This window comes from Nicotiana tabacum, chromosome 11 (assembly GCF_000715075.1).
Source record: "Nicotiana tabacum cultivar K326 chromosome 11, ASM71507v2, whole genome shotgun sequence".
Classification (NCBI taxonomy): domain Eukaryota; kingdom Viridiplantae; phylum Streptophyta; class Magnoliopsida; order Solanales; family Solanaceae; genus Nicotiana; species Nicotiana tabacum.
Window position 1 is genome coordinate 78,670,471 of NC_134090.1, and position 27,384 is coordinate 78,697,854.

The 27,384-nt window shown below is 38.6% G+C and overlaps 1 protein-coding gene across 20 annotated transcripts; it reads left to right on the forward strand.

Annotated features, from left to right (window-relative positions):
* The first annotated feature begins 729 nt into the window (after nucleotides 1-729).
* LOC107768932 (uncharacterized) lies at nucleotides 730-26,656 on the forward strand. Of its 20 annotated transcripts, none has more exons than XM_075225217.1 (10): nucleotides 730-1,070; nucleotides 1,188-1,230; nucleotides 2,412-2,615; nucleotides 13,974-14,060; nucleotides 14,152-14,277; nucleotides 14,383-16,775; nucleotides 17,120-17,187; nucleotides 18,266-18,326; nucleotides 18,848-19,412; nucleotides 26,340-26,656. In XM_075225217.1, the coding sequence occupies exons 3-6, from the start codon at nucleotides 2,538-2,540 to the stop codon at nucleotides 14,497-14,499; spliced, it is 408 nt and encodes a 135-aa protein (XP_075081318.1). In that variant the 5' UTR covers nucleotides 730-1,070; nucleotides 1,188-1,230; nucleotides 2,412-2,537; the 3' UTR covers nucleotides 14,500-16,775; nucleotides 17,120-17,187; nucleotides 18,266-18,326; nucleotides 18,848-19,412; nucleotides 26,340-26,656. The 20 variants fall into 20 exon arrangements, 18 of the variants coding, with proteins under 18 accessions (XP_075081318.1, XP_075081322.1, XP_075081326.1 ...); XM_075225221.1 differs by having other exon boundaries at nucleotides 17,126-17,187; XM_075225225.1 differs by having other exon boundaries at nucleotides 14,383-14,815.
* Nucleotides 26,657-27,384: the final 728 nt, after the last annotated feature.

Here is a 27,384-nt window from a genome sequence, read left to right on the forward strand (position 1 = left end):
GGGTGTCCCTCACTTATGAGCCGTTAGATCGGTTAACCTTGACGACTCAGATCTATCTTGACTAAACGGTGTCGTTTTGGTTTAAGGGGAAATGGGAGCCGGGTTATGGACTGGTTCTGGGCCGGTTTTGGGGGGTTTGGACGGGTAATTTGTTTGGGCCTGGGGAATTTTAAATAAAATGGCCCAAACAGACTTCTTATTGAAATTCTTTTCTTTTTCTTTTCAAATTAAAATAAAACCTAAATTAATTTTTAAAACCAAATTAACCTACCCAATTAGATTAATCACTCATCATAGTATTTACAATAATTAATTAAATCCTAAATTTATAGAAAACTATAAAATTCAAAATTAAAGAGTTAAAATGCAAAATAAACTATTTTTGTGATTTTGATATCTTATAAAACAAATTAATTTACTAATTAACCTAAAAAAATATAAAATTAAATCCTAAATGCAGATGCAACATTTTTTTGTATTTTTCATTAATTAAACAAAAATAAAAATGCACAGATCAATGCAAACCATTATCAGAAAATGCCACAAATCCACAAAAATTGCAAATAATGAAAAGAAATTATTTTGTTTTGAATTTATAGGAGTAATTCATATAGGGCAAAAATCACGTGCTCACAGGGTATTCAATTCCATCATTTTTTCCGCTGAAAATTTTAGTGGCCCGCCATGCTAATTAGTGACATATAATTTTCTTATTTTTTAAATTTTTAACATTACTGGCCTAACTCCCAAAGTCCCAAACGTATCCCCAGTACTGTATCCAAACATACTCCCTCATCGATACACCGGATCTCCCTCGTCGATTCACCCAAAATCGCCTCTCTAATCTTTTTCTTTTTCATCTTTGTCGAGTTTAATGGTCGAGTTTCATCAAATACCCCTTCATTAGACCACCATAATCATCAAACCCTAGAGTTCCCAAACCCCAAAACCTAAAGGACAGTTCCGTTGGTCTTTCCGGCACATCGCCGGCACTTATTCAAGGATAGTTGCTGCTCCGGCACTTCTCCCGCACTCCTTCCCCAAATCCCAAATTAATTTATTGTTAATAGGTGATTCTTTTTGTATGCTTTTCTTGTTTTGATTGTTCTTTTATCTAGATTTTTTTAATAGAAAGGTAACAGATTTATCAACAATTTTTTTGTCTAACGTTTCTTTTGGATTTTCAGGTGGTTACCTTAGATCTGTTGCTTCATCTGATGCAGTTTGCAGGTAGATTCTTATACTTTTTCCTCTATTAGCCGATCTTTTTTTGTTTTTGGTTGTTTCAAGTTTTTGATTTTCTGATGTTGGTTTTAGGTTTATCTGCAAATTCTTTTCTTATTTGAGACATATGTTTCAATGGACATTATTCCCCCTTAGTTTTGTTGTATAAAAGGTTATGTTTCTTATTATATTTATACAATACAAGAAAAAAGGCCTTTAGTGAGGGAAAATTCTATCGCGTGTAGGCGATCTAAGTTACAATAAAAAGTTGTCAAGTCGAGCTTGTTCCTTCGTTTTTAAGTGAGCATAATTAAACAAATATTCTATATAGTTTATGGCCTATGTTTTGGGAACTATTATAAATATTGGAGAAATAAATAAATAAATACTTAAAAAGAAGCACCACATCTACACCCTCACTTTTATGAATCAAGCGAAGTTTAATCAGTAGTTGCAAATTTGAATCAAATTTGAAGTTTGTCCCGAGATTATAGTTGCAAAATGACTTGACATAAGTTATTCAATATGACTTGTGCATTGAGATTTGAGAACTCTTGTGTATATTTACAGTTGCAAAATATATTTGTTGATCTAAGTATGAAAACCTAATCTTTAGTCGTCGAGCTAGTCTCAATATCAGATACGCTAACTGTTCCACTAACTAGCTAATAGCAAGAGAATCAAATTTCCTTTCCTACTTTTTAACGAATGTGATTACAATCTCATTATTTATATCCTTTCTTGTTTAAATTAGTTTTTTCTTTCTCATTTGATGTGCTATAGGTGTTTATATTGGGATCCGACTAAATTCGGATTCACGCTGAAAAATCTTATATCGAAGAGTAAAACGCTCACTAATTATTTGAATTAGTCAAGTATAAGTATATTGCAACTTCCTTATGCTACCGGTTACCTTGTGATAAACGATAGTACGAAACGACAATTGGTTGTTGCACATTAATTTATTCAGGATGTAATTAGAAACATCATACATGCTTACTGGGGTAGCTTCCTCGGCACATTGGCAAGGATTGAGACTTTTTGTCCTCTTAATGTATTTAATTAGAGGAAACTTGACACAAAAGATTATATGTGGAAATATATCAAGGTATGAAGTTCCCAATGTCCAATAAACATGGATGATATTTCTTATTTCTTACACTAACCCAATTGCACTAAATTTGTAGGAAAAATATGACATTCTGGACGAGGCAAAACAATGGGTTTTTGAATCAGTTTGTAGTGCTTGGAGAAAGTATAAGAGTCAATTGAAGACAACTCACTTCACAACCTATGAGAAGGATGAGCTTCGAATGGAGAATAGGCTAGTAGATATTCCGGAATCTCACTTTAAGGATCTTCTTAAATATTGGAACTCAAATCATCACAAGGTAATTAGATCCAGAATATCGTCTTGTTTTAACATAATTGTTTTTTGGTGCCTGAGTCAAAAAAATCAAAAGTAAAATAGTACCGAACATGAAGGTCTTAGTCATTTCAAGAATAAACTAAATCTAAAGTTTTACTATTGTTGTAACTAGGAGTGGGCATACTGTATTGTCCCGAGAGAACAAAGATGGTTTGGGACGATGTTACTCTCCTAGGCTTTGGTAAATCTGTTTTCCACTGCTGAAGTGTTTAGGTGTTCTATTTGCACGTTCTCTGTGTGCTTGTTCTCTATAGTCTATTATTGGTTTCATTTGTAGTGTAGTTACCTTTGTATGTGTTATTGTCCGCTGAGCTTACTTCTCTGCCTAGAATCACATTAAGTGTAATTAGTCTCGTTCAGGAACTCCAGGAAGGCACCAATGTATACAATCTATTGTTCTGTTTCATCCAAACTCCAGGAAATCCAGAAATTGGTTCTGTTTCATTGTAGCAATTCTGACCATTTGCTTTTTCCCAATCTTTCGCCCTGCCATGTTATGTTTGAAATGTTTCTATAGTAAGTTAGTACTACTACTAGTCAGTTTGGTCGAATGTGATGTGGCCAATTTTATCGAAACATATCCTCAAGAAAAGAGAACAGTTGAAATGTAAAGATCCTATCACAACTAAGTATAAGGTCTAGATGATGTAAAAGCATATTTCTTAATATTATAAGCCATCAATTTTTTACTACCCATATGTGACAAACTATTTGTTTACAAGTACTAGGATGATCTATAAACAGGATAGATAGAGTAAAAAATAGTTCAACAAGTACAATCGTCCAAGCAAGATTTTCTGCAATCTTGCTCAACAATTGAAACTTGAGAAAATGGATATCCTCCAAGTTTCAAGTTTTGAATCATGGTGAGATTGTAGGTAGAATCATGCTGATTAAAATGGAGAAGATAAGGGACGACTCTACTCACAAATCCTTTCAGTGTAGTTATTCCACTAATCCACTCTCAAATTTACAATTAAAATGGTTTAGATGTTGATAAATACATTCAAGAATACTTATAATTCGAGGACTAGAAGGTGAGGTTTTAATGGGTCACATGCTGGTTCCAGGCCAATTTGGTGAAATATTCACATGCTGGTTCCAGGTCAAGAATACTTTTAATTCAATAACAGATAATTGCTAGAACCTTAAATGCCTTTCTTTCCCCCAACTAGTTTTAATGATTGTACATTCTGTGCAGAATAATTCTAGTGTGCACATTAGCTAGTACTTCCGGGTTATTTATACTATAAGTTTGCGAGTTTCTTGCATATTTCCATTTCAATTGGTTGATAACTGCAGCGTGTGTATTAAGTCTATGTACCTTAGACTAATTTATCATATACATTTGTTACTTCCCATCAGAACAAGTACCAAGTAACTTTGCCTTATAAGTTGAGATAAGATAGATAGGGAACAGTATAGATAGATAGGTGAAAACAACCTAGCGTTTGTGTCACGACCCAAACCGAAGGGCCGCGACGGGCACCCAGTGCCTTACTCAACCGAGTACCAACGTAACATATCTTTCTTATCATGTTATCATGAGTAAATGAGCCAGAAAACCCGTCATGAGATAACAAGAATAAAACATAAGGGAATACTTAACATATGAAGACCCAACATGATATACAAACTAATATATGTGACATACGGGCCTATAAGGCCGACATGACCATTAGTAAACTCAAAACATAGGCCGATAAGGCCATACAATTATCCATACACCTGACATATGTCTACAAGCCTCTAAGAGTACATCAAATCATAAAGGTCGGTATAGGGTCCCGCCATACCAATCAATACATATCCAAAGCATACTGACCAAATAGGCAACTCCGGAGCAAGTGGAGTGCACCAACACCTTCGCTGAGCTGATAGCCTACTAGGAGGACTGTCAACCTATCAATCGGGATCTGCGGGCATGAAATGCAACGTCCCCAGGCAAAAAGGACGTCAGTACGAATAAAGTACCGAGTATGTTAGGCAGGAAAGCATAAACAAGAACAGTAATGTAAAGAGAGAGATAGAGGAGATACAACCTGTAACATCAGAGTGCCTCTGGGGGTTACTGATATGAAATGCATAATACATATATATACATAAACTTTTTAAAACATTTGCCTCTGTGGGCATCATCATCATCATATCGTACCCGGCCTCAAAGAGGACTCGGTAAAAGCGTACCCGACCATCATAAGGTTCGGTAGAATCGTACCCGGCCACGTGGAGCTCGGTAAACCCAACTGATCAGTGGTTGCACAATAGGTGTCGTACCCGGCCGACTATAGAGCGGCTCGGTAGAGTAAAATAGATACTATATATAATGCATGCTAGACTCATGGAATCACCTTCTAAACCTTTTGGAGTGACTTAAGAACACTATGGACATCCATACCCTCAATATGAACCTTAGTAGGATTCAAGGATCATACACGCTTGCTTAGAATAATTTTATAAGGAAAGAACAACATGGACAACCTTAGTTGCTAGGAGTAGATCCGTTATGAAGTAGCGTATTCATTTCACTTTAGATCATGCCAAAAGAAAGAAGAAAGTGCCTTAACATACCTTAAACCCATTGATTCCTTAATCACTTCCAAGCAACTCTTCAAACAAGTCAACTCAATCTATCATAGTATAAGGAGATTCAAAATCAGTGCTGAGCAAAGGCTAAGTCTATGACTTAAGCTAGTAGCTCGTTTACGTAAATTTTGGAAGCATCTCCCTTGTAACAAGGGACTCCTCCAATACCATATACAAACAACAATGACCAGAGCAATCCATCAATACATAATTATCAATATCAAGACACCATATAACAACAACAAGTCACAACTACATTACGACGAACGGCAAGCTCCGATTGGAATCCATATACCCCTTATCAATCCTTATAGACTTCTTACTTCAACATAAAAGTATCATTAACATGATAGTGAAGTCACAATGATTCCAGCCTTAAACCATATATTTATAACAACAAAAATAATCCACAACTTCAACTATCCTCAATTAGCAACTTTATTCACTAGTTCATGTCTAGCCCATCCATTTAACTTAATCAACATCAATATAACCTTAGGAACAAGAAAGATCACAATATACATACCTTATACAGTAACTTCAAGTGAAAATCCAAGTTATATTCAGTTTACAACAACCTTTAATAGCAATACAACACCATAGAAGTGACTTAAGCTAATCCAAGTATTATCTTGTAGTTTATCATCCTAACAACTTAACCAACATACAAGCAAGATTAAGCACAATTAGTAGGTTGTTATACTCACCTTAGACAGCAGAAAAAACTTGGAATTTCATCCAAATACAGTCCACAACAATCATCAATGACAACACAACCTCAAAGAGGTGTTGTTCTTCACTAGAACTAAGTTTTGATGTTGAAATATGGTGTAATCAGTTTGGAATCACTTCAAATGCTTGTGGTATATGTTTAGGAGGGTTAGGAGAAGTTTGGATACGAAGTTTAGTTGAAAAATGAGCAAAAATAGGCGTCCAAATCGTTTATAAATTGAAGTTGGTCAACCACCGTCTAAGTGGGACCCATTGGGAGCTGCTTGCGCGGTCTCGCGAAAACACGAATATCTCTCTACTACAATGTCGTATTGACAAACGGTTTAATGAGTTAGAAACTAGATTCGTAGATCTTAAATTTGGTAGGTAGAACACCCCATGATTCTAAGTATATTTGGAGAAATTCTCAGATACATTTGACCTAAATTTCAGCAAATTTATGAATGTAACTTGTGATGACCTTTGCCAACTCTTGTTCCACAACTTGCTTGCCTTCAAAATGTAGAAAGTGAATATCATACGACTAAAATAACTCATAGAATAATCTCCTTATCATGTTAAGAACCCTAGTCTCACCCCAAAGTACATGTTATAACATTCGAAACTTGTCGACTTTCGACGAAACTTATTTTCTTCAATTGGTTTAGCTTCTAATATTTCCAACCCTCTTGGTACTCGTTATTCATGATATTAAATATTTGTAACCTCCAAGGTAACATAATTAACTTACTTTATTTTCTTCCAAATAGAATCTCATTTCCGAGCTTACATCAATGACTTACGACGTACTCTCACGTATGAAAACTTGGGGTGTAACATCATTCCCCCCTTTGGAACATTCGTCCTCAAATGTTGACTGATGCGCTTATCAGTTTCATAAACTATGGCTCTTACGAATACTTTAATGCTCATCTTTCTATCTAAGCATTTGTTTTGTGAATAAATCCAAACACTTGGGCATTCCCCCCTTTTAGGCCTCTTTGTCACACCATGACATGTAGTTGGAATTCTTCCAACATCGTAACATTTGATACCTTATGTCATGCAGTATGTACAACTATGTCCTTGTATGAGCGCCTAGCGACTCGTATTCCCTTTTTCCTCCATATTTTAGCCAATCTATAAGCCTCACCGTAAGAACATATACAGAATTATGACAAGCTGTCCCTCTAGGCATCTATAGGTGTATTGATGTCTTTCGCTTGGTACTTTATCGAACATAAGACTATTGCTATCTCTTGTTTCATAGCCTTGCATATCTATCCTTATGGATTTACTACATCTAGGTAGGTTATACTATACCATAAAACTTACTTCGTTTTATAATTACCGAGGCTTGCTACCCAACTCCAGGTTACTCTCTCGCTGCTTATCCTATATGTATAAATCTAAGTCCTTTAGTGCTTCCTTAGTTTTATTCATCTCAAGAATAACAAATAAATCTCATCTCATACTTTGGAACTTGTACCCATCTATTTTTTATTCACCTTAATGTTGATCTATAATCTATCACTGATAACTTGCAACCTCTTACGTAATACACTGTCACTAGGGCTCACATCTTATTGGGGAACATCTGAAGTGATTTTCCTGATCCACCTAGGGATAATACTATACTTCAATAACCGTATTTCATTGCATCCCAACGCGATTCATCTTATGGGGGCATTCTAATCCCGTGCAATAATGAAATCCCTTTCTCGTTAAATCATTACTCAATCAAAGGCCTAAGAATCATCCTCTTATCTATCACAATTACACCCTTATTCTACCGCCAGGGCAACATTCCATCTCTTCTAAATGCACCTAGTCTCAGAATCCTCTGTGTTCATTCAGGCTGTACCGAGCTTTTTATTACATATGGAAATCATCAGCTCCCTTGTTTTGATGGGTTTAATCCTGAGGACATACATATTCTCGTCACCTTCTCACTCACCTTTTTCATATCATTATACCTATCTTCCTAAAACCTTGTTGCTCTACAATACTTTACCTTAGGACCTACACCGATCTATTTATTCTACTTGAAACCTTCCTTTAACTTGCTAGCACCATAAATTTCCTTTCGTGCCTTCTCAGTTGTCCTTAAATGTAAGCAATTACTTTTGCTGGTCGTTCTATCACATGTTGCATGAATACTTGGCTTGTCTTTTTGCCCACGAATACTATAATTTCTTGTACCTCATATGATCTCAAACATCACCTTTGATGGCTTTTTTTTTACCATTCATTAGCCATGATAGGTGCCACTTTCTTTTGGAGTGTATACAATATTGTAGTGATACTGTTGTTACAAGATCATTTACTCTTTAGCTCACTATGCTTAGGTGGAAACCTTCTTTCTTATTTCCTCAGCTAGTCTTTCATTGTAGTACTTGGGGAGACCTTCTGGCTCTTGTAAAGTTGCGAACTTGATATATCATACACCCGAAGGAAATTTTCGTTATTCTTACTCACCTATAATAATCCTTAGTTACATAAATTTATGCCTTTGTGCTTGTAGGGTTACTTCTAAGATCAAATTTTTATTGTCTCCTTAGTGGCACTCTCTCTTATTTTTATAAACCTTAAAAATGGTACCTTTAACTGCCTCAACTCCTATCTGAAATTTTTTCAAATGATTGTGATCTCGTATCTGCAAGATTGAATTCACTATGCTGCGATTCACTACATTTATCTTGCATGATCTATTGATTTATCTGTGACCTCTTGTCTAGCCATAACTGGGCTCTTCCTGAATCAACTACTAATTACTCGTTGGTCCATTCTTATATATATATATATAATCCCTCTTGTCCATCTCATATATATATATATATATATTCTGCATAATCCCTCTTGGGATATATCCTTTGTCTTAACTTATCTCTCGCCACTAGCTCCTAATGTATCAAGTGTCCATTCACACTTATTTATCAATAACATCCTGGCCGGAAACTTTTACTGCCTCTCCCCGGTGTCGTGCTTGTATAATGTTCTGGAGTCGCAACATATCTGCAGGAACTAAATAAATGCAACATCATCCCTTTCTCCTTTTTACCACATTCTTTCTTTACCATTCCATAGTTAACTGAACCGCTTAACTCCGACTTAATATCATATCACACCATATTCCCCCTTTAGGGGAGTACTAAGATTTAGTACTACGACGATCTACCTATAGTTGTTTTACCTCTTCATCTTTGGCGTCTTTTCACATTATCAATGAACCTTAATCACCTTATGGTAACCTTCTGTACCAGGGATAACTAAATTTCTTACGCACGAAGGTGACACCTACGGTAACTGGCACACTTAGTCCCTTAAGATTAACTCTGCTCAGAGTGCTTGCTTTAGGTAAGCGACTTCCTAAATAACCTTTAAAGGTTATTCGTATGTTATCTATTCTATTATTGTTGGAGCACAATCTTTGAAATTCTCACGATGTCGACCATTATCAAATCCTCCGATCCCTAATTCATGTTCGATTTTATCTTATTCACCAGCCCATACTAATTTTATTACTCCGGGGTCTAACCTTTCCTCCTGGTAATCACGTTGAAGTCACCAACTCATTTCTCGAAATAAGAATATGACTTTATGGCTTATACTCTTTTATTGCCTTAAGGCTTGTCACCTCTTGTATTTTCCTTCACTTGACTATAGACTCTGTCATCGTGTCATATTTTGATTTACTGTTATCACCCCTATATCACATCTTACTCATGATGCTTTATTTATTTTCTTCTTATTCTCCGGATAATATTTTTTTGTCGATCACTTTATTCTGAAAACTTCAACAAAAAGTTCTTTCCCTTTAAGCTCCCTTAGCTTCATCTCATTGGAATGCCTAACATTCTTTTTTTTTTACTCGGGGCTAGAGTCATACTAAGGGAAATATTTGTCCCTTCTAGGATCCCGCTGCCTATCTTTTGAAATTTTTGAATATTCCAGTATTCGTATCTAATTGTACTACTCTAGAGTTCACCATCTGGGTATCTTAGAAGGAGATATATTACCACATTTGCACCATCTTTCGGAAACGTTAGTTAATGATAACAACCTATCCACAATTTTTGGGTTACTCTAACTCCAACTGGATCCTGATATCCCATCTTTCTCTTAAATAATATCTGTTAGCTCCCATAGAACATAACTGAGATGGGTGTGGCCAATTGTACTTACCTCTGTCATTGATGAAGGTACCAAAATGCTTATATTTCTCTGCCTGATTTGAAAATATTGATAATCTTCATTATCTGGGTGCCTCGTACCCCTCTTCACCTTACTTCTTTTACTTGTTGAAACTTGTATCTAGCTTCTGTATCCCTCATAGATTTTCACCATATTCATGAATAGATATCCTTGCCTTAAGGCTCCTTATTAAGAAGCATATACATCTTAGTACACCCATGATCTGTTGAAGACCTCATATTTACTCATCATAAACATGATGTGAAATCGAGTTCCTCTGACTCAACTCTTTCACATCCACATGCAATCTCTTACCAACTATCTTTGTGGAAGTAGGTATTGTTGTATTACGACTAAAGTCGAATTTAGGAGTTTGAATTCTTACAACTGAGCTCTACTGCACGATCTAGAGTAAGAAGAAATAGTGACAGACTTAAATGCCCTGTAGCCTCCTGCTTATAAGTGTGGTGCACAACACACCCATAAACAAGACTCTACTAGACACGGCTTGTAGACTCCCTAGGACAGAATTGCTCTGATACCACTTCTGTCACGACCCAAACCGAAGGGCCGCGACGGGCACCCAGTGCCTTACTCAACCGAGTACCAACGTAACATATCTTTCTTATCATGTTATAATGAGTAAAAGAGCATGAAAACCCGTCATGAGATAACAAGAATAAAACATAAGGGAATACTTAACATATGAAGACCCAACATGATATACAAACTAATATATGTGACATACGGGCCTATAAGGCCGACACGACCATTAGTAAACTCGAAACATAGACCGACAAGGCCATACAATTATCCATACACCTGACATCTGTCTACAAGCCTCTAAGAGTACATCAAATCATAAAGGTCGGGACAGGGTCCCGCCATACCAATCAATACATATCCAAAGCATACTGACCAAAGAGGCAACTCCGGAGCAAGTGGAGTGCACCAACACCTTCGTTGAGCTGATAGCCTACTAGGAGGACTGTCAACCTATCAATTGGGACCTGCGGGCATGAAATGCAGCGTCCCCAGGCAAAAGGGACGTCAGTACGAATAAAGTACCGAGTATGTTAGGCAGGAAAGCATAAACAAGAACAGTAATGTAAAGAGAGAGATAGAGGAGATACAACCTGTAACATCAGAGTGCCTCTGGGGGTTACTGATATGAAATGCATAATACATATATATACATAAACTTTTTAAAACATTCGCCTCTGTGGGCATCATCATCATCATATCGTACCCGGCCTCAAAGAGGACTCGGTAAAAGCGTACCCGACCATCATAAGGTTCGGTAGAATCGTACCCGGCCACGTGGAGCTCGGTAAACCCAACTGATCAGTGGTTGCACAATAGGTGCCGTACCCGGCCGACTATAGAGCGGCTCGGTAGAGTAAAATAGATACTATATATAATGCATGCTAGACTCATGGAATCACCTTCTAAACCTTTTGGAGTGACTTAAGAACACTATAGACATCCATACCCTCAATATGAACCTTAGTAGGATTCAAGGATCATACACGCTTGCTTAGAATAATTTTATAAGGAAAGAACAACATGGACAACCTTAGTTGCTAGGAGTAGATCCGTTATGAAATAGCGTATTCATTACACTTTAGATCATGCCAAAAGAAAGAAGAAAGTGCCTTAACATACCTTAAACCCGTTGAGTCCTTAATCACTTCCAAGCAACTCTTCAAACAAGTCAACTCAATCTATCATAGTATAAGGAGATTCAAAATCAGTGCTGAGCAAAGGCTAAGTCTATGACTTAAGCTAGTAGCTCGTTTACGTAAATTTTGGAAGCATCTCCCTTGTAACAAGGGCCTCCTCCAATACCATATACAAACAACAATGACCAGAGCAATCCATCAATACATAATTATCAATATCAAGACACCATATAACAACAACAAGTCACAACTACATTACGACGAGCGAGACAAGCTCCGATTGGAATCCGTATACCCCTTATCAATCCTTATAGACTTCTTACTTCAACATAAAAGTATCATTAACATGATAATGAAGTCATTAATCAATGATTCCATCCTTAAACCATATATTTATAACAACGAAAATAATCCACAACTTCAACTATCCTCAATTAGCAACTTTATTCACTAGTTCATGTCTAGCCCATCCATTTAACTTAATCAACATCAAGATAACCTTAGGCACAAGCAAGATCACAATATACATACCTTATACAGTAACTTCAAGTCAAAATCCAAGTTATATTCAGTTTACAACAACCCTTAATAGCAATACAACACCATAGAAGTGACTTAAGCTAATCCAAGTATTATCTTGTAGTTTATTATCCTAACAACTTAACCAACATACAAGCAAGATTAAGCACAATTAGTAGGCTGTTATACTCACCTTAGACAGCAGCAAAAACTTGGAATTTCATCCAAATACAGCCCACAACAATCCTCAATGAAAACACAACCTCAAAGAGGTGTTGTTCTTCACTAGAACTAAGTTTTGATGTTGAAATATGGTGTAATCACTTTGGAATCACTTCAAACCCTTGTGGTATATGTTTAGGAGGATTAGGAGAAGTTTGGAGACGAAGTTTAGTTGAAAAATTAGCAAAAATAGGCGTCCAAATCGTTTATAAATTGAAGTAGGTCAACCACCGCCTAAGTGGGTCCCATTGAGAACTGCTTGCGCGGTCTCGCAAAAACGTAAATATCTCTCTACTCCAATGTTGTATTGATGAACGGTTTAATGAGTTAGAAACTAGAATTGTAGACCTTCAATTTTGTATATAGAACACCCCATGATTCCAAGTATATTTGGAGAAATTCTCAGATACATTTGACCTAAATTTCAGCAAATTTATGAATGTAACTTGTGATGACCTTTGCCAACTCTTGTTCCACAACTTGCTTGCTTTCAAAATGTAGAAAGTGAATATCATACGACTAAAATAACTCATAGAATAAACTTCTTATCATGTTAAGAACCCTAGTCTCACCCCAAAGTACATGTTATAACATTCGATACTTGTCGACTTTCGACGAAACTTATTTTCTTCAATTGGTTTAGCTTCTAAGATTTCCAACCCTCTTGGTACTCGTTATTCATGATCTTAAATATTTGTAACCTCCAAGGTAACATGATTAACTTACTTTGTTTGCTTCCAAATAGAATCTCATTTCCGAGGTTACATCAATGACTTACGACGTACTCTCACGTATGAAAACTTGGGGTGTAACAGTTTGTGACGTGTAATGTCAGCCTGGTGTTTGTGAATAGTATATTGAATCTGTTGAACTCATTTTTTTGTCATCCAGTAAGTATGGCTAATCTGGGAAATGGTTTGGGTTGGCCAACTGACGTAGTCTACAGAACCAGGCTTGGGCTGCGGTCCATCCCTCTCTTCTTAAGCCCTTAACTGGATAGCAATGGTCAATGACAACATGATGCAATAACTGTTTTAATCAGCATGATTCAATAAATGTCTTCATTTCATGGTTGACATTAAAAATCCCGGTAAGCAAGAACAAGCACCTGTATTGCTGCCATTTCTTGCAGTACAATAACTATTTACACTACAGAATCCGCTGGCTTGGCATTGATTTTGTAACGATGACCAATTGATTTCCAAGCTCGATTCATCTCTGCCTTCAAAACTGTGTGTATAAGCCTAAAAATACAATCAGGATCAAAAGTAGCGTGATAAATCACTGTCTTATTTGGTGTTCGAGTTGAGCTATTTGCTATTTCATTCACTTGAAAACCAAAACCATTAGAAGCATTCCCAATTGCAGTAAATCAATCACCTATTGGTTGACTCGTTTATTTGCAGAAAATATCCGAAACCAATACAGAGAATCGAAATAAGTTGAAGTGTCTGCACACTGTTGGCAGGACACCTTTTGCTCTAATTCGCGAGGTTTGATGTTTTATCTTTCTTATTTTTTTTTAAATTATGAACTTGCTAACTTTATATGGAAAGATTCTTATACCTATTTTTATGTAACTAGGAAAAAAAGAAGGAAATCTCTGATACTTCAGATACTCTATCAAGTAAGGACATTTTTATGGCTACAAGAAAAAGAAAACTTGGCCGAGTATACAAAAGCTCATATGACAATACGATTAGTAAAATTGTACAAAATTTCTAATTTAAAGTTTGTCGTGATTATTTATTTGTTCTTAATTATTGATTCAATTTTAGTTACTTAAAACTCTTTTCTCTCGTATTTGGTTTGTAGGCTAAAATTGAGAGAATACAATCAACTCAGAAAAGTGAAGATGGCAGTCATTTAGTTGACGCTTTTGCTTTAGCCATGGGACTTGAACATCCAGGTAGCGTGAGATTGTATGGATGAGGGGTTACCAAGACTTTGTTAAAAGGACAAACATGGAATCTTGGATCTTCTTTAGATGCTGATGAGAGGATGCAGTAGAAAATAGAGGAAATGGAAGAGAGGATGCAACAAAAAATGCATGAAAAGTTGAACGAACAAAAGGATGCTATGGAAAAAAATATTACAATGAATGTCATTGCACGACTTCAGCGTCTGAACCCGGAACTTGATCCTGGCATGTTAAGGTTCAGTGCACGTTCACCTATAAATGTTTCCTCTACACAACAAGCTACTGTTCAACTAAACAATCGACCATCTGCTGGTAGTAACAATCAAGGTCAGTACGTACCAAATGTTATACATCTTTTTCTATTTCTTCTTCTCCTCTTTCCTTGCTTGGGATTTTGCTTTGGTTCAAGGCAGAGTGGATATGGTAATATCCTTTTTCTATTTAGTAGGAGTATATGAATAATACTATGAGGATTCAGCATGTCTGCGCATAGTTTCTTGATAATTTGCTGATATTACCGTTTTTCTTTACTGGGCCGTTTGATTCTTGATTTTTCAATTCCCGATTAAAAAGTTAACTTTAAACAAACATTAATTATTATTTCTATGCACAGGTTTATGGGTTTTGTATGATTTGCTGAATTTGCCATTCCTTTATGCTGGGTAGTTTAACTTTTGATTTTCTAATCCCCTTAATACTCACTGACTGAAATGAAATAATAAGATTGTGAAAGTTCCTATTCTACTAGTCAAATATTGAATGGAGAAGCTGCTAAAGTTATTGGAGAAGTACAAGCACTAATAATTTTCCCCATCATTCCATATGCTATCCTAGCAATCTTCTACATGTTTTGGTTTTTAGCTGCACTTCATCTTTTTAATTCTGGATGAATTGTCCAGAATGATTGCAACACCAACTGTTGTGCGTATGATCATAAATCAAAAAGAGTGAGTTGCGATCATTGTTGTGGATACACTCTGAACTTTTCGATACTTTGCTTGTACAAGAATTATAGCTGTAGCTAGTCTCATGGTACACTTTATTGTTTTTAAACAAGTTTTTGTCATATGGAGAATTGAACTCAAATTCCTAAAAGAAAATCACATTGAGAACTCAAGAAATGGATGAGATCCATCAAAATTATTTTGCTTAAAGTATTAAATATTGCCCTGCACATACAATTAATTATAAGCTCTTGAATGGTAATAACTTTATTTATCCTCTTTTGTATGTGGAGTAGATCAGGAAATGAATGATGAAGACGATGTAGAACTAGACCTTACATGAAATGAATTTTCAATTGTTATAGATGAATGTTCTAGGAATCTTTTGTTACCAACATTTTTGAACTTATTTACTCTCTTGAAAGGTACTAAACTTATGCACTGATGGAGTAAAATATTTGCTTTATGGATATTATTTGTTTGATGGATAATTTTTTATTAATAATAGTTTCATTTTATGATGTATTTAAATTTGAGTATTATTATAATTTATTATATGTATAAATATTTATTTATAACAAGTGTTATATTTTGGTTTTAACTGTACTGATACAATAGCCTACCAGAACCGTTGCAATAGGACATAAATGGCATTCCAGTAGACAATGTAAACTGTTGCAATAGGTCCCATAAACTATTCCAAATGATCTACAAACCGTTCCAAATAAAAATATAACCATTACGATAGCCTAAACAAATCGTGGCTATATCCAACATAACCATAGCAATAGCTTATATAAGTGTTACTTTAAATAATATGGTAATGGTTTAAAACCGTTGTATAAACAATATAGTAACGGTTTAAAACCGTTCCAATTGAAGAATATAACCGTTTCGATAGAGAAAGGGAAAACTGTTGCGATAGACGTATCTACTATCACGGCGATGCAAACCGTTGCAAGAACCGTTCCAGTAGACCTATGGGTATGCCGGCTGATGTGACGGTCTTTAAACCGTCCCAGTATCCCTATGGCAATGGTTTGGTAGTCTATGGGAACGGTGTTTCAAACGTTACCATAGACCAATTTTCCAGTAGTGCACTAAGGACCGCACCTGCGGGACTGCAGATGTGGGTCTGGACCGTAGAAGCGGAGTTGTCACGGTTCAGTGAAAACTGTACCTGCGATGGTTTTTCCGCAGGTGTGGCATCGCAGAAGCAACTTGGGTACCGCAGTTGTGGAAATCACTGGGCAGAAAATATATAAGCATCACTTCACGAATTTTTAGTCGATTTTGGAGCTTCAAGCTGTGATTTCAAGAGGGAATAAAGTGTATTCAGAGAGGTAAGCTACTTGGTCTTTGCATCTTGTGTTTATGATAATTAATCCATTGTTTAATCATGAAATTGGTGGAAAAATTAGAGAAGAAATTGGGAAATTAGGGCTTGAAATGAGAGAGTTTAAATTGGGGATTTGAGGGGCCATTTGAGGTCCGATTTTGATGATTTTGGTATGTATAGACTCATAAGAGGATAAAGAGTCTAGTGTTGTGATTTTTATCGAATTCTGAGACGTGTGCCCGGGGGTCGGGTTTGACCCGTTTTGGGATTTTTGAGATAATTTGATAATTTTCATGTAGGATTTGTTCCTTTGGCATGTATTGATGTTATGATTCTGATTTTGGATAGATTCAGGGTGATTTGAGGCTGAATCGAGAGGCAAGGGCATTGCGGAGTAGGTTTTTGTCTGGTTCGAGGTAAGTAACGATTGTAAATTTTTACCTGAGGGTATGAAACCCTGGAACTTCGTTCTATTTGATAAATGAGGTGACGCACATGCTAGGTGACGGGCATGTGGGCGTGCATCCGTAGATATTGTGACTTGGTCCGTCCCTTGGCAACTAAAGAGTTGTATATTTTGATAAACTTTATATGAAATTTATGTGTTTAGAGATAATTCTGTTAACTTGGGCTAAATGCCATGTTTAGGGCCTTGTGCCTTACTGATTGGACCCTCAAGGGTATTTTACTACTTTCCTCACACTATTATGATTCAATAGCATATCCTCAGTCTTGATTTTTACCTGTTTTTTTTATTCAGTTTCATTACTATGTTTTAAATATGTGAAAGTTGTTTGGTTTGAGTTCCCTAATTTTTTTTACTGAGATACCCGAGTGGCTGCGAGGTTGATGACTGAGAGAGGCCGAGGGCCTAATGGTGAGGATTATATATTTATGGATCGGGCTGCACGCTGCATCAATATATATATATATATATATATATATATATATATATATATATATATATGGATGGATCGGGCTGCACGCCGCAGCGATATAGCGCTTGGGCTGTAGGAGCCCCTCCGGAGTTTGCACACCCCTAGTGAGCAGTCGACTATATATATTTACGGATCAGGTTGCACGTCGTAGCAGTTATTATTATGAGATAGTTGTTGAGCGGGAGTACTGAGTGTGAGTGCTTATTGACGAGAGTTGAGTTACGAGTAACAAAGAGGCTTGCCCGATAGGCCATATATATGAGTGATACTTTGCCCGAGGGCCTTGTTATGAAATTACAGTTTTCACTCTTTTTTTGTACTAAGCCTTTAATGAAAAGTGTTGAGTAAATGTTTTAAATAACTTTCATTGAAACTGGAGTTTTTACTAGATGTTCGGAAATTGAACTACGGATTTGACTTTGTTATTTCTATTGAAATTCTATGTTAGACTATGTATATGATTTAAATGCTTGTTACAACACTCAGCCTTTATTTACTTTGGTTACTTACTGAGTTGGCGTACTCATGTTACTTCCTGCACCTTGTGTGTATCCAGTGCCAGAGTATCCGAGTGAGAGCATCCAACAGCTTCTGAGTATTTTTCCGGAGATAGCAAGGTAGCTGTATGGCGTTCGCGGCCTTGCCTTCCTCCTTCCTATCCTTAATATTATATATATTTCAGTCTTATCTTGTATTGAGTAGATATTATTGGACTGTATCTTAGTGGCTCATGACTAGTGACACCAGGATCAGGCAGTGTTTGTTGTATTTGCGTATTTCTTTTTCCGCTTATTTTGACATATTAAAAGGAAAGATTTTTGATCATATTTAATTAGAAAATGAATTTACAAAAGACCTTTATGTTTTTATATGTTGAATCAGCTGGCCTAGTACTGTGATAGGCGCCATCACGACCGGGGTGGTTTGGGGTCGTGACAAGTTGGTATCAGTGCTAGGTTACATAGGTCTCACCAGTCATGAGCCAGTTTAGTAGAGTCTTGTGGATCGGTACGAAGATGTTTGTACTTATCTTCGAGAGGCTGCAGAACTTTTAGGAAAAACTTCACATTCTTGAATTCCTGTCATGCGAATCTGTTGATTCCGGTAACTAAATTTCTGTTATTCTATTCTCTCATAGATGATGAGGACGCGTGCTACTGGTCAGGACGGATGACCAACAGTACCACCAATTGAGGCCACTAGAGGGCGAGGTCGAGTCCGTGGTAGAGGCAGGGCTGTAGCTGGCAAAACAGCTAGAGCAGCACCTATAGATACACCAACCGCCCCAGTTCACGATCAGTTCCTAGTTGTTGATGCTCCAGTAAGACCAGCTCAGACACCGGCTGTGTCGATTGTTATTCCAGGCCTTTAGGAGGCCCTAGCCCAAATTCTGTTATTGTGCACTAGCCTGGCTCAGACGGTCTCAGTTACTATGGCTGCAGCTACTTCTCAGGCCGAAGGAGGTACCCAAACTCCTGCCGCTCGCACACCTGAACAAGTTATGCAGGGACTTCAGACACTTGGGACACCTCCAGCACAGCCGGTTACGCCTGCTCAGGATTATGTGGTACCAGTTATGCCTGACAATGAGCAACACCGATTGGAGAGGTTTGGTAGACTTCAGCCTCCGACTTTCAGTGGTGCAAAGGGCGAGGACGCCCAAGGTTTCTTGGACAAGTGTTAGAGGATGCTTTGGACTTCAGGTATTTTGGAGACTAGTGGGTCTCGTTCACTACTTTCCAGTTTTCAGGAGTTGCCTTTACTTGGTGGGAGGCTTATAAGAGGCGTAGGCATGTTGATGCAGCGCCCCTTACCTGGAAGCAGTTCTCCGCTCTCTTTTTGGAGAAGTATGTGCCTCAGTCTCGCAGAGAGGAGCTGCGTGGGTAGTTCGAGAAATTGTATCAAGATGATATGATTGTGATGTAGTGTGAGATAAGATTTTCTTAGCTAGTTTGTCATATTTTTTGGTTGGTTCCTGCGGATAGCTAGAGGATCAGGAGGTTCATGGATGGCCTCACATACTAGCTTCGGATTCTCATGACTAGAGAGAGGGTGTCGGGTGCTACTTTTTAGTAGGTTGTTAATATTGACCGAGAGGTTTAGTCAGTTTATCGCCAGGAATGAGATGAGAGGGAGGCCAAGAGGTCTCGGGGATCTAGTAGTTTTGGTGGTGCTCCTTCGAGAGGCTAGTTTCAGCACGGCAGAGGCCGTCAATTCAGACGTGCTCAGTCATCTCGCCCAGTTCATCTTGGGGCATCATCGGACCATGGTTCCCATAATTCTCATCAGGGCCATTCATCACTTAATGCCCTTCTAGCCGAGAGTTTGTCCCGTGCTCCATCAGTTCAGGGCTCTTCCATACCAGGTTCTTCTACTGGTCATCCCGGTGCTAGGGGTTCCCTTCAATCCTCGTCCCCCGCACTAGGGAGTGGCTATAAGTGCGGAGAGTTTGGGCATATGACGAGACAGTGTCATTGTCTTTTTGGGGGTCTATCTAAGTAGAGGAGTCAGCCCTCGACTTTAGCTCCAGTCACTTCACCACCAGCCCAGGCAGCTAGGAGTAGGGGTCAGTTAGCTAGGGGTCGCCTGAGAGGGAAAGATCGCTCAGTTGGTGGTCAGGCCAGTTTCTATGCACTCCCAATTAGGCCAGATGCTATTGCTTCAGATACCGTGATTATAGGTATTGTTTCAGTTTGCCACAGAGATGCCTCTATGTTATTTAATCCTGGTTCTACTTTTTCATATGTGTCATCATATTTTGCTCGTTATTTGGATACGCTCTGTGAATCTCTTGTTTCATCTATTCATGTATCTACTTCGGTTTGCGATACTATTATTGTAGACCGCATATATCGGTCGTGTGTGGTGACTATCTGGGGTTTGGAGACCCGAGTGGACCTTTTGTTGCTTTGTATGGTGGATTTTGATGTGATACTAGGCATGGATTGTCTATCTCCATGTCGTGCTATTTTGGACTGTTATGCTAAGACTTTGAAGTTAGCTATGCCTGGTGTGCCACGGATTGAGTAGCAAGGTTCGACTGATTTTGTCCCCAGTAGAGTGATCTCATTCTTGAAAGCCTAGTGTATGGTTGGGAAGGGTTGTCTTTCATAACTAGCATTTGTGAGGGATGTTGGTGCTGAGACTCCCAGTATTGATTCTGTTCCAATTATGAGGGATTTTTCCGATGTGTTTCCTGCAGACCTGTCGGGCATGCCACCAGACAGGGATATTAATTTTGGTATTGACCTGGTGCCGGGCACTCATCCCATTTTTATTCTACCGTATCACATGGCACCGGCGGAGTTGAAGGAGTTGAATGAGCAACTTCAGGAACTTCTTGATAAAGGGTTTATTTGGCCTAGTGTGTCGCCTAGGGGTGAACCTGTTCTATTTGTGATGAAGAAGGACGACACGATGAGAATGTATATTGATTACAGATAGTTCAACAAAGTTACAATCAAGAACAAGTTTCCTTTGACTTGTATGGATGATTTATTTGACCAGCTTCAGGGAGCGAGAGTGTTCTCCAAGATTGATCTCTGGTCAGGGTATCACCAGTTGAAGATCAGGGACTCTATTCTTAAGACGACTTTCAGGACCCGATATGGTCATTATGAGTTCCTTATGATGTCTTTTGGGCTGATAAATGCCCTATCATCTTTCATGCATTTGATGAACATCATGTTTTGGCCTTATCTTGACTCGTTTGTTATTCTATCATTGATGATATTCTGGTGTATTCGCATAGTCAGGAGAAGCACGCTGAGAATCTGAGAGTTGTGTTGTAGCGATTGAGGGAGGAGAAACTTTATGCAAAGTTCTCCAAGTGTCAGTTTTGGCTCAGTTCAGTGGCTTTCTTGAGGCACGTAGTGTCCAGTGAGGGTATCCAGGTTGATCCGAAGAAGATAGAGGCGGTTCAAAGTTGGCCCAGACCATCCTTAGCCGTAGAGATTCACAACTTTTATTGGTTTGGCGGGTTATTACCATCGGTTCGTTCAGGGGTTTTCATCTATTGCATCACCCTTGACCAAATTGACTCAGAAGGGTGTTCCATTCAGGTGGTCGGATGAGTGTGAGGCAAGCTTCCAGAAGCTTAAGACTGCCTTGAACATAGCTTTAATGTTAGTTTTGTCATCAGCTTCTAGTGCCTATATAGTATATTGTGATGTTTCTCGAGTTGGTATTGGGTGTATGTTGATTCAGGAGGGTAGACTAATTGCTTATGCTTCTCATCAGTTGAAGCCCTATGAGAAGAACTACCTTGTCCATGATTTGAAGTTGACTGTCATTGTTCACGCATTGAAGATTTGGAGGCATTATCTTTATAGTGTGTCTTGTGAGGTGTTTACTGATCATCGTAGCCTCCAGCACTTGTTCAAGCAGAAGGATCTCAGAAGGATCTCAGAAGGATCTCATAGTGGCTGATGCCTTGAGTAGGAAGGAAGTGAGTATGGGCAGTTTGGCATATATTCTTGTTGGGAAGAGACCTCTTGTAGTTGATGTTCAGGCCTTGGCTAATCGGTTTGGGAGATTGGATATTTCATAGCCTAGTCAGATCTTAGCTTGTGTGGTTTCTCGGTCTTCCTTGCTAGATTGCATCAAAGAGCACCAGTATGATGATCCTCATTTGATTGTTCTCAAGGATAGAGTTCAGCACGACGATGCCAGAGATGTGACTATTGGTGATGGCGGAGTATTGAGGATTCAGGGCCAGATATGTATGCCCAATGTGGATGGGCTTTAGGAGTTGATTCTAGATAAGGCCCATATCTCGCGGTATTCCATCCATCTGGGTGCCGCGAAGATGTATCAGGATTTGAGACATCACTATTGGTGGAGGAGAATGAAGAAGGATATTATGGGATTTCTAGCTCGGTGTCTCAATTGTCAGCAGGTGAAATATGAGCATCAGAGGCCGGATGGATTGCTTCAGTGAGTAGATATTCTGGAGTGGAAGTGGGAGAGGATCACCATGGATTTTGTAGTTGGACTCCCACGGACTTTGAGGAAGTTCAATGCTATTTGGGTAATTGTGGATCGACTGACCAAGTCCGCGCACTTCATTCCTATGTGTACTACCTATTCTTCGGAGCGGTTAGCAGAGATTTATATCCGAGAGATTGTTCGCCTGCATGGTGTCCTATTTTCCATCATTTCAAAAAGAGGTACTCAGTTTACGTCACAGTTTTTAAGGGCCGTGCAATGAGAGTTGGGTACTCAGGTTGAGATGAGCACAACTTTTCACCCTTAGACGGACGGCCAGTCCGAGCACACTATTCAAATTCTGGAGGACATGTTGCGCACTTGTGTCATTGACTTTGGGGGTTCATAGGATCAGTTTCTACTGCTCGCAGAGTTTGCATATAACAATAGTTATCAGTCGAGTATTCAGATGGCTTCATATGAGGCTTTATATGGGAGACGGTGTAGATCTCCAGTAGTATGGTTTGAGCCGGGCGAGGCCAGGCTTTTGGGGACAGACTTGGTACAGGATGCTTTAGACAAGGTGAGAGTGATTCAAGAGCAGCTTCGTACAGTACAATCAAGACAGAAGAGTTATGCTGACAGGAACATTCGTGATGTGTCTTACATGGTTGGGGAGAAACTTCTATTGAAGGTTTCACCGTTGAAGGATGTTATGAGATTTGGGAAGAAGGGTAAATTGAGTCCTCGATTCATTGGGCCTTTTGAGGTGCTTCAGAGGATTGGGGAGATGGCTTATGAGCTTGCCTTGCCACCTAGCTTGTCGAGTGTGCATCCGGTATTTCATATTTCTATGCTCCGAAAGTATATTGGTGATCCGTCTCATGTTTTGGATTTCAGCACGGTTCAGTTAGACGGTGATTTGACTTATGATGTGGATCCAGTTGCTATTTTGGAGCGTCGGGATCGAAAGTTGAGATCAAAGGATATAACTTCAGTGAAAGTGCAGTGGAGAGGTTGACCTTTAGAGGAGGCCATCTAGGAGACTGAGCGGGAGATGCAGAGCATATATCATCACCTATTTGAGGTTCCAAGTATGTTTCTTGACTCATTCGAGGATAAACGTTTGCTTAAGAGGTGGAGGATGTAATGACCCGACTGGTCGTTTCATGAGTTACAGTCTCATTCTCCCCATTTCTGCTTCTTTATATGTTGTTCATATGTATTTCATCATATCATATTGGTTGTTCTGTGTTCGGAATGGTCATGGAGTGAAATGAGACACTTAGTCTCTTATTTGGAAGCTTAAGTTGGAAAAGTAAATCGGTTGTTGACTTATATGAAGAAGTTCTCGGATGTGAATTCTGATGGCTTGGATAGCTTCGTTAGATGATTTTGGACTTAGAAGCGTGTTCAGAATGTAATTTGGAGGTCTGTGGTAGATTTAAACTTGAATTGGCGAAACTAGAAATTTGGCATTTTCTAATCGACAGTGGAAATCTTTATATCGGTGTCAGAATGGAATTTCGGAAATTGGACTGGGTCTATTGTGTCATTTGTGATGTGTGTGCAAAATTTCAAATCATTCGGGTGAGATTTGATAGGTTTTTGGATTGGTTGCGGAATTCGAAAGTTTTGAAATCTTTAAGCTTGAATCCGAGGGTGAATTGGTGTTTCGATGTTGTTTTGAGTGTTCCGAAGGTTGGAATAAGTTTGAATAGTATTATGTGACTTGTTGGTATTTTCAGTTGGGATCCCGAGGGCCTTGGGATGAATCCGAAAGGTTGTCGGAAAGATTGAACTTGAATTGGAGCAGCTGAAGCTGCTACTTTTGTCATATCCGCACCTGCGGATTGGGGAACGCAGGTGCGTGATCAAGGCCGCAGATGTGGAAGATTTGGAACTCAGGCAAAGCCGCAGGTGTGCACTAAGGACCGGACCTGCGGGACCGCAGAAGCGGAGTTCTCAGGGTCAAGTGTAAACCGCACCTGCGATGCTTTTTCCATAGGTGCAGCGTCGCAGAAGCGAATTGGGAACCGCAGGTGCGGAAATCACTGGGCAGAAATTATATAAGCATCACTTCGCGAATTTTAGTCATTCTTCCACCATTTTTGGTCGATTTTGGAGCTCCAAGCTATGATTTCAAGAGGGAATCAAGTGTATTCAAAGAGGTAAGCTACTTGGGCTTTGTATCTTGTGTTTATGGTGATTATTCCATTGTTTAATCATGAAATTTATGGGAAAATTATAGAAGAAATTAGGAAATTAGGGCTTGAAATTGGAGAGCTTAAATTGGGGATTTGAGGGGCCATTTGAGGTCCGATTTTGATGATTTTGGTACGTATAGACTCGTGAGAGGATAATGAGTCTAGTATTGTGATTTTTATTCGATTCCGAGACATGGACTCGGGGGTCGGGTTTGACTAATTTCGGAATTTTTGAGCTAATTTGATAATTTTCGCGTGGACTTTGTTCCTTTGGCATGTATTGATGTTATGATTCTAATTTTGGATAGATTCGGGGTGGTTTGAGGCCGAGTCGAGAGGCAAGGGCATTGCGGAGTAGATTTTAGTCTGGTTCGAGGTAAGTAACGATTGTAAATCTAGACCTGAGGGTATGAAACCCCAGAACTTTGTACTATTTTGATAACTGAGGTGACACATATACTAGGTGATGGGCGTGTGGGCGTGCACCCGTAGGGATTGTGACTTGGTCCATCCCATGGCAACTGAAGAGTTGTATATTTTTGATAAACTTTATATGAAATTTATGTGTTTAGAGATAATTTTGTTAACTTGGGCTAAATGCCATGTTTGGGGCCTTGTGCCGTACTAATTGGACCCTCAGGGGTATTTTACTACTTTCCTCACACTGTTCTGATTCGAAAGCATATCCTCAGTCATGATTTTTACCTGTTTATTTTTATTCAGTTTCATTACTCTATTTTAAATATGTGATAATTGTTTCGGCAGAGTTCCCTGATTTTTTTTACTAAGATGGCCTGATTGCGAGGTTGATGACTGAGAGAGGTCGAGGGCCTGATGGTGAGGATTTTATATTTATGGATTGGGTTGCACGCCGCAACATATATATATATATATATATATATATATATATATATATATATATATATATATATATATATATATATATGGATCGGGTTTCATGATGCAGAGATATGTTGGATCGAGCTGCACGCCGCATCGATAAAGCGCTTCGGCTGTAGGAGCCCCTCCTGAGTCTGCACACCCATAGTGAGCGCAGTCGACTAATATATTTACGGATCGGGCTGCACGTCGTAGCGATTATTATTATGATATAGTTCTTGAGTGGGAGTGCTGAGTGTGAGTTCTGATTGACGAGAGTTGAGTCACGAGTGATGGAGAGGCTTGCCCGAGGGGCTATATATATGAGTTATACTTTTCCCGAGGGTCTTGTTTATGAAATTACTGCTTTCACTCTTCTTTTATACTGTGCCTCTAATGAAAAATGTTGAACAAATATTTTAAATAACTTTGATTGAGACTGGAATTTTTACTAGATGTTCGGAAATTGAACTACGGATTTGACTTTATTATTTCTATTAAAATTCTATGTTAGACTATGTATATGATTTAAATGCTCGTTACTGCACTCAGCCTTTATTTACTTTGGTTACTTACTGAGTTGGCGTACTCACGTTACTTCCTACACCTTGTGTGCAGATCCAGGTAACAGAGTATCCGAGTGAGAGCATCCAACAGCTTCTGAGTATTTTTCTGAAGATAGCAAGGTAGTTGCACGACATCCGCAGTCCTGCCTTCCTCATTCCTATCCTTACATTATATATATTTCAGTCTTATCTTGTATTGAGTATACATTATTGGACTGTATCTTAGTGGATCATGACTAGTGACACCAAGATCGGGCAGTGTTTGGTGTATTTGCGTATTTATTTTCCGCTTGTTTTGACATATTAAAAGGAAAGATTTGTGATCATATTTGATTAGAAAATGAATTTACAAAAGACCTTTATGTTTTATATGTTGAATCGGCTGGCCTAGTACTGTGATAGGCACCATCACGATCGGGGTGGTTTAGGGTCGTGACAGTATGTTGAGCCAAGTAGTCATTGAACAAGACAACATTTGTATATTCTTCGTAGTCAACTCTTTTCAAAGTGTTCTTATCAAGAAAAATGAAGATCTCCCTTTTTGTTCTTTATCTCTTCCTATTTATAAGGGATATTCACAAGAAACCCTAAAAAGTATAACATAAGGAATATCCAAAGGAATAATCCTTATGTCCGTATCTAAACCTATCCTACCGTTACCTCATTACTCCAGCTGCTCGTCCTTGGCGATAATGCTTCTGAGGACGGCTTCTGGCTATAATGTCATGGTCGACCCTATCCTCGACCCTGTTTATTTGCAGCTATTAAGTTGCCAAATTTAGACCAATACAGTTAGTCCCTCCGCTTGTTGAGGTCGTGGTCTTGACACCCTCGATAAGCGGACCCGGTCTGCATCTGTTTAGAAGAAATTTGGTCGTGTTGATTAAGTCGAATCGGCTGAGGTCAATAAAAATGGCGTGGTCAGTGAGGCCGCGATTGGTGTGGCTAGCGTGGGGTGATGTCATGGCCACACGCGTCATCATTATGCGTCTTCCCGATGCAACATTTTTGCTTCTGTCATTTTGATTTTTGTGCCATTGACGGTCTACTATTTTGATTCTGGTACCACCCAACCCTATAAATAGATTGGGGGGGGG

Excerpts from the sequence above, each read along its gene's own strand:
- LOC107768932 (XM_075225217.1), top strand. The coding sequence starts at position 2,538 with ATGGAGAATAGGCTAGTAGATATTCCGGAATCTCACTTTAAGGATCTT. Across the intron at positions 14,061-14,151 it reads CTTTTGCTCTAATTCGCGAG|GAAAAAAAGAAGGAAATCTC; the intron begins GTTTGATGTTTT and ends TTATGTAACTAG. Across the intron at positions 14,278-14,382 it reads ACAATACGATTAGTAAAATT|GCTAAAATTGAGAGAATACA; the intron begins GTACAAAATTTC and ends TTTGGTTTGTAG.